This window comes from Scomber japonicus, chromosome 9, assembly GCF_027409825.1.
Source record: "Scomber japonicus isolate fScoJap1 chromosome 9, fScoJap1.pri, whole genome shotgun sequence".
Taxonomy (NCBI): domain Eukaryota; kingdom Metazoa; phylum Chordata; class Actinopteri; order Scombriformes; family Scombridae; genus Scomber; species Scomber japonicus.
Window position 1 is genome coordinate 25,499,311 of NC_070586.1, and position 9,597 is coordinate 25,508,907.

Genomic DNA, 9,597 nt, shown 5'->3' on the forward strand with positions numbered 1-9,597 from the left:
CAGGGTTTCTTCCTCTTTTTGGTGACAATAGACGGCCCATACTAATCAGGTTTCAAAGTAAATAGCAGCGCGGGGCGAGCTCAATGTAAATTGTGCCTGTCAGAACCCCCCAACCCTCCAGTCGTAGATGGCAACACTGTAAAAAATATCCATCCATAGACATCAGTGAGTCCAGTAATAGTGAATGTGGAAATCTTGAATTTACCTCACAGGAGACTGGTTCGTTCATCGGACCAAGATGCTTCCACTTGTTTCTAGTGCGGCACGACCCATCACTGTACACTGTATTACACCGACTTTTAATTTCTGTAGGAATCTCCCTGTATACTCTACCATGTTTCAAAAATACTGACTGCTATAAATGATTAAAACTGCAACTAGAAACAAGTGGAATTGTGTAAACTGCACCGGCATTTTTCTCTAATGCATTTTCAGAAAAAAAAAAAACATTTTAAGATTTGAACATTAGAGCCAATGACTTATCGGGATGGACATTTTTTGCAGTGAATGAACGGAGGGGGACTCTAACCAATGGAGAGAAAGCGAGGGCTTGGCTATAACCTTAGCCTCCCATTTTCTCTCTCTCCCTATCCCCCCTCCCCTCCTCTCCTCCTCCTCTGTGCAGGGCTCTGGCCAGTCAGTCGCCTTTGATTATCAGTCTCCAGCAGCCCCTCTCTTGGCTCCTTGACATGAGCACCATATAAGGCGCAGCGATCTCCATAGAAACGTGTCAGTTTCAATAGTAGTGTCAAAGTTCACTATATACAGACATTCGCGCAGATCCCCCGTTTCGGAAACATTGCTCTGCTGGTCCTCCCGTTTAAGCGCATTCATTTTTGGGTCTCTCCTTCTTCTTGCATATTCTATTAGTTGTTGGTGTTTTTCCTCTTCTTTTTTTAACCTTTTCTCTGCGTATCTCCATTCCTCCTGCTGGAGAGAGGTGAAACTATACATGGGCACTTCATTCGGCGACGCGGTTTTCTTTCGCTGCTGGGCGAGATGATGAGGTTTATTTAAGAATATAGATGTAAAAATCCAGCTCTTCAGTTTTTCCTCCCCTCCTATACGACGAAGACGGGAGCGTAAAGGAGCAAGAGGAAGAAAAGAGAAAGGAATTTATCTCCGCAGCACTTTGGATCGCGTGTCTTTCCAGCAAAAGGTTTTTTTACTCGTTCCTGCGTCCATGTGAATCGCTCCTGCCTTTCCTTTGTGGCTATTTTATATCAAACTGCAATTGGTTACGACTGGACTCGGGCTTTCCTACAAGATTAGGGATTCCTGAATGGCTGACTGCAATTTACCTTGGAACTGGCCTCCCGATACTTGCATATCCTGATCGGGTGCCTATTCAATCGTCCTCCTATATTTTGAATGTATTGATCGCGTTGTACTCCCCTTCTTATCCCATATGAGATTGCGTGCTCCGATTTGACTTTGCACTGCCCCGTCTTTTGAGAGCTCATTTTTCCTCCTCTGCGCTTCATAAACACCGGCGATCATTTCGCTTTATAGCACTTTCCGGGGCCGAGATATGGCAATGGTAGTTAGCGTGTGGCGAGATCCGCAGGAAGACGTGGCCGGAGGACCTCCGAGCGGCCCCAACCCAGCAGCGCAGCCGGCGAGGGAGCAGCAGCAGGCGGCGTCAGCGGCGCCGCACACTCCGCAGACCCCCAGCCAGCCGGGACCCCCGTCCACACCGGGGACCGCTGGGGACAAGGGGAGTCAAAATTCTGGACAGAGTCAGCAGCATATTGAATGTGTGGTTTGCGGAGACAAATCGAGCGGCAAACACTATGGCCAGTTCACCTGCGAGGGATGCAAAAGTTTCTTCAAGAGGAGTGTACGGAGGAACTTAACATACTCTTGTCGTGCCAATAGGAACTGTCCCATTGACCAGCACCACCGAAATCAGTGCCAATACTGCCGGCTGAAGAAATGTTTAAAAGTGGGAATGCGGCGGGAAGGTGAATATATAATTTTAAAGCCATCTCATGATTACGCATCCTATAGCACAGGAACAGGGCTGCCATGTTACATTAAGGTCACAGGCTATATGGCTTGGCATACTGCAGTCTCCATCCATGTTTTTGAGGGATGTTTGCATGAATGATTAGTCTTCCTGTCTATGAGAGAAGAGTAAAAGGCCAGTGCAGCCACAGCAGCTATGCGTGTGAATGCAGGTCGCCTGAACAAAGCGGCTCGTCAGGCTGACCCTTTTATTTTGTTTTCGTTGCAGTCTAAACTGTACAACGATCAAGCAAAGGCAGAAGGTCCAGCAGGCCAAATTTACACATAGGTTTTGGAGCATAGGAAGGGTTGTCCGTACGTGTGTGTGTGTGAGCCTGACCGTGTGTAAACATACACGGTCAGGCACACACACATGTGTGTGTGTGTGTGTGTGTGTGTGTGTGTGTGTGTGTGTGTGTGTGTGTGTACAGTGTAAAAAGCTAATAGTCCTTTCCGTAAGTTTGAACAGCGTACTAATTCATAATTTTACAGTAGGGTTCAAAATATGTGTGTGAATGTGAAATAAACACACTGCAAACCCACGTCTCTATCTGGCTCCATATGCTGACTAGACAGCTCAGACACACTGAATAATGCCGCTGAAGTTGTTCATGGCTCATTGTTTTGCCTGGTGCATTACAGGCCACCTAACTTTCCGTCCATGTCAGGTGTTTTAGTTCAATTTATGCAAACATCCCTCATTTAAAAAATGCTATTTACAGTACATACTGCAAGCCCATGTATAATGTTCCCCGAGTTATATTAATATTTTATTAATAATATTAAACAGTGGATGAATTCTTTTTATTTCCAGCTAGCCTTTTAATATTGGTAAAATGTGTAAATGTCGTTATATTTAACAGTAATTATCATTCACGGTTGTAAAATGTTTGACCACAATTAATAATTATTAAAATAAGCAAAACCTTACATAAATATAATGGTAAGGTAATATAAGTAGGCTGCTGCATGCAATGTGCAATTATGCCTTTAAATACTAATAATGGAAAATGTGATCAAATTGACTTTTGGGTGACAGAAAATGTGTGTGTGTGTGATGTATAAAAGTGATTTTCTTTTGATTTTACACACAATCCTTGTAGCCTGCATCCCTAAATACAAATGCTCACTGTGTGAAGACTGAGGGACAGTACATCTGTTTTGATGAGATTTTTAATGTTACCGATTAAATAATTTGGTGTGTAATATTATAATAGTCTACCAAACTGCACACACGAGTCAGTGTGTTTTGAAAAGCGTGTGTGCCGTTTTAAAGAGCAAAAAACACAGAAGCTGTAGCTTGCTTGGCGATTGTACCACTCGTGAACAATGTTTATCAGTCCTGGATGCACATTTCCTCTTTTTCTCTTTCTTTTTGTCAGCGGTTCAGCGAGGACGAATGCCTCCAACCCAGCCGAACCCAGGCCAGTACGCGCTGACGAACGGGGACCCTCTGAATGGCCATTGCTATCTGTCCGGATACATCTCGTTATTGCTGCGGGCCGAGCCTTATCCGACGTCCCGGTACGGGAGCCAGTGCATGCAGCCCAACAATATCATGGGCATCGAGAACATCTGCGAGCTGGCAGCTCGATTGCTCTTCAGCGCCGTGGAGTGGGCGAGAAACATCCCTTTCTTTCCCGACCTGCAGATCACCGACCAGGTGTCCCTTCTCAGGCTGACATGGAGCGAGTTGTTTGTGCTTAATGCGGCCCAGTGCTCCATGCCTCTGCATGTGGCCCCTCTGCTCGCCGCGGCGGGCCTCCACGCCTCCCCGATGTCCGCGGACCGCGTCGTGGCTTTCATGGATCACATCCGGATCTTCCAGGAGCAAGTGGAGAAGCTTAAGACCCTGCATGTAGACTCGGCAGAGTACAGCTGCCTCAAGGCCATCGTGCTTTTTACATCAGGTGGGTGTCCAACATGTCATATAGGAACATGTCTATAATCAAATGAGGCCTAGTTGTAGTCATGTTATTGGGAGCGAGGCTCGCAGGGTGAAGTACTGTGCCATCAAGAATATGGCTGTCAAGTATAGTCTGGTCACAAATCTGAGTTTACGAGATGTTTGTGTTGCCGATGGAATAGCTATTTTGTCAACAGCTTGCTACATATCCACTTACATGCATTCCCTTGTCAGTTGTAGCCGCAGCATCAGACGTGTAAACAAATCCAGATTGAGAGAGCGCATCAAGTTTTTAAGTATAATAGCCTTCCGCAGTTCAATGCTTTAAAATATGAGTGAAATGAGATCTCCATACATGTTTATATTTTATAATTGTGGAGTTTAAAACTTTTTTGAACACGTTTTCGCCGAGACTGAGATTGTAGGTTCGCGTCCATAAATTTTAGAACAGGTGTCAAATAATTGAGCGTAAAGATAAAATAGTCTATCACTGGGTGATATATGACAGCTGACGCATTTATGAGTGTTGGTGCATGCTTTTATCCTTGTTTTGCGTGCACAAACACATGTCTTGGGGGGCAGGAAATAATCCTTAGCAGACTGAGATCAAAAAAGCTGATGGAAGTTGACTCATATGTCAGTGCATTGCTTCTGTAGGACACAAAGCAGCACTTCTATATGGATTGTTTGTAGATTAATCTTAGCTGACCTATTAATTTTCTTAGTTATTGAGGATAGGTTTTCTTGTCGCACATGCTTTGAAAAGTCATCAGCAGCAATTTTCAAAAGTAACCTACATTGTTGGGAGCTTAATTGATGGCTGACTGGGGCAAGGTCCTAAAGGTCCTCATTTACTCTCGGTGCGTAATTTAGATGCTATTTTGGGGTTGGTTGTGTACGCTTGGTGCCATTAGGCCTGTTATGTCAAGGGAGTTTAGTGATGGGAAGGGAAAGGAACGTCTAAACTCACACACAGGCCGCAAACTACTTTTGAACTTACCTCAAACTTTTTACCTCATTGTCTCATAAATTAGCCCATAGCAAAATTCTGTAATAAGGCTATACAGATTCTATAATTGGTCACGTTTGTGATAAAATATTTAGTAATACTATGGTTTTCAGATTTGGATTTATATTCCAATAATTCTCACTTCCAATGTCCCTAGAAAGCGTCATAACTCACTGTTATACTGATAGTGAATACACTTACACATGTAGCATATTTTAATAATCATTGTTTATTATTTATTGATGCATACATACATTACCTTACTGTCTATATATTATATAATAGACTATTATAGTATATTATATTATCGCTAAATTCTGTCATACAATATTATAATGTCATATAGTGTGTATATGTCATAATGAGCTGTAGTGAATTGTGATCTAAATGATTTAAACTCTGAGTGTTCACCAAACTTGTAAATAGGAACTCAGATTGTTTCCCAAGCTACTAAATCACTTTCAACATTCAGTTTTTCCTTTTTTTCTGGCGGATACAACATTCCCACATAGGTTTTCCCTACTGTTGGAGGACTTTCTAGATTTTTTTATATATTTTTTTTAGTTGCAGGAGCCCTAATGACTACTTTTCACTTTTGGGGTTTGGCAACTAGGCTAATTTGACACGCCAAATGTTGCAGGCACACTGAGAGGTAAATGTATGTTTTAAAACGAATAAATACGTATTTTGACTCAGTTGCCGTACTACAGTAATGTAACTACTTGTGAGATTCGCTTTATTTACTAATAGGCTGCACATGCTGTAATGTAACCGTGTGCACTGACATATTTGACCATATTTTTTCCTGTTGCACGGCGTCGCAGTAATTCACCCCAGATTACCCAGAGAAACTTCATACACACATCAACATGCTCCATGTTTTCTAACAGATCATTTAGTTGGGTTGATAGGCTACAACTGGTGTTGGCTATAACAAGTCATGTGGCACTTTGCCAAGACCAGCGTGGATTGTTTGCCTTTAATAACATCAGTCCTGTCAGTATTTGATGCATAAATAATGGTGGCCAGGCTAATCATTGTCTTGCATTAACTCTTTATTCTATTCACATGTGCACGTTGCAGTATGTGCCTTTACTAACCGACCACAGAAATAGTCGTTTGCGAATCTGGAAGCTATCTGCTCCCATGTCCCATTCTATTGAGGTAGTGGGGTGCAGGGCTGCAGGCAGACAGGCCTTATGGAGGACTATGGTGTTTCTTTGACCAGCTTTCTCATGACGCATAGCCTACATTCAACTGCACCATATTCCCTGCAATGCGTTAAACTCCACAAATCGCTGTATTGAACATTTAGGTCAACTGTTATACTTTACAAGAATTTTCCTCATCTATTAAATTTCAAACTTACTGGAAGCTTTAGATTTTAAATGGGACAGTCAGCGTTAATACAAAGGGATTTGCATACACGGGGCTTTGACCGGCCGGACTAAGGTCACAGTAAATCACCCCGAGATCTCAGCGTTGCCCCCGGGTTCATAAGGTTATTGTGTCTGGCCATAGTGAGTTATAGCACTGAGAAATCACGAATAGGCTTAAAGGCTTCTGTCCGGTGTTTAATCTATTAGTGCTTGAGAACTGAAGCTATCTTTCTTGTGTAGTTTCTACAAAAGCACTGTTTAATATAGAATCTTTTAAAGACAGCCTACACTCCATGTGGGACTATATACGCCGGCGGTTATGCTGCCTGCGTTTACAGCAGTTTATAAGCAGTAGAGCAGGCATGCTTGGGTTGTGTGAAAGACAGTTTTCTTTATAACAGGCTAAAACATCGTAAGACACCATCAAGGCTTGTGCTTTTGTCTACAGGGGAGCGTCACTGCACACGGCTGCATAATCCACCAGTCAGCACCATAACACACGTTTCGCCTGCGTCGCTGCACTGGCTCATTTTCTGACATTTTATGTCGCTTCTGCGTGACTATTGACTTCACCTCCTCTAATAAATGTGATTGCTTCCAGCGGCCCGTTCTATAGGCTCCAACAAAAAACAGGCCAAGAGTGGTCTATGGAGAGAAGAGCGGCAAAATGACTTAACAGCTTACTGCAGAGTAATTAGGTCACATTACATCCAGTGTAATTTCAGATTCATCAGTGCCGTTTGTGTTTCCTTATACTTGAATCCCCCTAGTCCAGACGTCAAGAGCAGCGGCCTTAAGGCCTGTACCCCACACCCCACCTTTCACCTTTACTCTAGTCTCCCATCTATTCTGACTCCACAAGCTTACAACACCGATTTCATGACATTTAGCTCTATATTCTTGTTGATTGTTGTAGGAGCAGGCAGAGATATCCTCCACTGAGTTGTGCACCCCCTACTCCACCAGCAAGCCCCTTGTTTATTCTGTATGACAGTCCCACTCGCTCAGTGTGATGTAGCATGTTTGGGCAGTGTGTTTGTTCATTCCACTTTGTCAATAACACGCAAAGGGTGATGTTGAATGATAATCAGAGTGCTTTTGCAGGACGTAAATTGGGTATGGCAAGATGTACACTTAGCGAAACCCACGTGAGGCTAAAATTGTTGATGTGATTTAATATTTTGTACAGAAAATATTAGGCGAATTTGTCAGCAATGTCAATTGAATTCTTTACCATTAGGAGTATTTATAACGATAGTGTAAAATGTGTAGACCTATTTAATATCAGTGTCTGTGCTCCACTGAAAGGCTTGGTGAGCTGTGAGGTACATTTATTTAAATAATGTCATATTCATTAGATATTTGAGTGTTAATTGTTTCACTTGGTCGAAATAAGAAAGTATAAAAGGAAATTATATCAGATTCAGGCATATTTCCGCAACATGTTGTACTTCAGGGTGGAGAGACATAGCTAACCTAACCACAATGTTTTTGGTGTGTGTTTCACAGACGCTTGCGGCCTCTCGGACGCTGCTCACATCGAGAGCCTACAGGAGAAATCCCAATGCGCCCTGGAGGAATATGTGAGGAGCCAGTACCCGAACCAGCCCAGCCGTTTTGGGAAGCTCCTGCTGCGGCTGCCCTCTCTGCGTACCGTCTCCTCGTCAGTAATCGAGCAGCTGTTCTTCGTCCGCTTGGTAGGTAAAACTCCTATTGAAACCCTCATCAGGGATATGCTATTATCCGGGAGCAGCTTCAACTGGCCTTACATGTCCATCCAATGATCCTTATATGAAAGTGGAAAAAAGAGAGGAAAAAAAGGACCAAAATTCAGCACCCCTCACCCCATCCTCCTTCAAGAAGACTATATATAGGACCTTTTCTGAGAAACTTGGAAGACATTACTTTTTTTCTGTCTTCTGGGACTGAGATGGAATACATTATGTACAGAAAAATATTGGAACTGGACTTTACACCTGTGTAAATCCACCCTCATCTTCAAGAACAATACTCTTCATTTTGTAAAATACTAGTCTTTATTTTCCTTTTTTGTAAAAAATACAAATAAAATGAAAAACATCATATGCGCAGTAAGAAAAAAAGAATCAAGACTTAGCGGGAAAATAATGTTTCCAAGCAATTATAAGAATTGTCCTGTGTCTATGTACCTCTCTGTTTTGTATTTTTTCTGGTTCTAAACCAGGGTTTCTGTGATTCTATACTAATAATTTTTTGATATAACCTTTTGCTTCTTATAATGAGTGCGATATATGTTGTCGAAGCTATGTTCTCCAAGAATTAAAATTGAAGTGAGAATTTAAAAACAGAAAAATAAAGAAATTTAGACAATAAGAAACAGTCTAATCGCTATGACAATATCACCACTGATGGTTGAACTTTTTTCCCAATTGATACGATGGACCTGCAACAGCAGCAAACTGACCTCCAGGACATTTTTACTGAGAGGACGTCTGGGGCGCCTTTCCCCGGGCCATGAGTGCGTGTGGAGTCGATCATCAGTCAAAGAGGAGAGACATGAAAATCAAAAGCACTTTTAATATATCATTTCAAATACATTTTGTTTGTTTCGTCTTGAAAATTTTCATTGTTTCTTGAATTTTATTGGTTGTTGCCTTCAATTTGCTTACTCCATGATGCAGCTTTTTGCAGAAGGGTCGGTTGATGAAGTTGTGTGATGGTGACTGTACTATTAAAAAAAGAAATAGGCAACGATGTCTCATTCTCAAGCCTTTTCCTGGAAGCAAATGTCAAGATGCTCGGGCTTATTTTAAGCCATCTGAGGGGAATCTGTTGCCTGTGCGCTCATTGGTTTCTATAAGTAAAGTGCAGCCTACAGCCAGTCAGTCAGGATCCTGCATTGCCTTACACTGAAACATCTGAATACACTGTTTGCCTCCATTACACGTACCAGTGAAAACGAGGTGATACACGGGATTACGTGTGGTAATTACACAACGGGTGCATACCTTACATTTTAACAGACCCACTGACATAACTGGCTATGCGCACACAAAGGAGGGGAGACTGTACGTGAGGAACTACAGCAGTGAGCTCTCTGCCAGCCTGTGAGCGCATTAATGTTTAATATTTTTCCCAGACAGCAAGGAAAGCCTGCGCACCACACAGAGCCACCTCTATCCTACCTCCTGTGGCTTAATCAAGGTGATTCTCCACAAACCAAACAATATTCCCCTTCTCCCCCGTTTAAAAAAAAAAAAAACTCTGCCTTGATAGTGCATGCCTCAATATTGATGTGGGCGTCATTTGGCAAAAGG

At 42.5% G+C, this 9,597-nt stretch overlaps 1 protein-coding gene across 1 annotated transcript; it reads left to right on the plus strand.

Annotated features, from left to right (window-relative positions):
• The first annotated feature begins 772 nt into the window (after positions 1-772).
• On the plus strand, positions 773-9,034 carry nr2f1a (nuclear receptor subfamily 2, group F, member 1a). The gene is made up of 3 exons (XM_053326111.1): positions 773-1,964; positions 3,390-3,917; positions 7,811-9,034. Exons 1-3 carry the CDS (start codon positions 1,532-1,534, stop codon positions 8,083-8,085), a joined length of 1,236 nt encoding a protein of 411 aa, XP_053182086.1. The 5' UTR covers positions 773-1,531; the 3' UTR covers positions 8,086-9,034.
• The last annotated feature ends 563 nt before the right edge of the window (positions 9,035-9,597 follow it).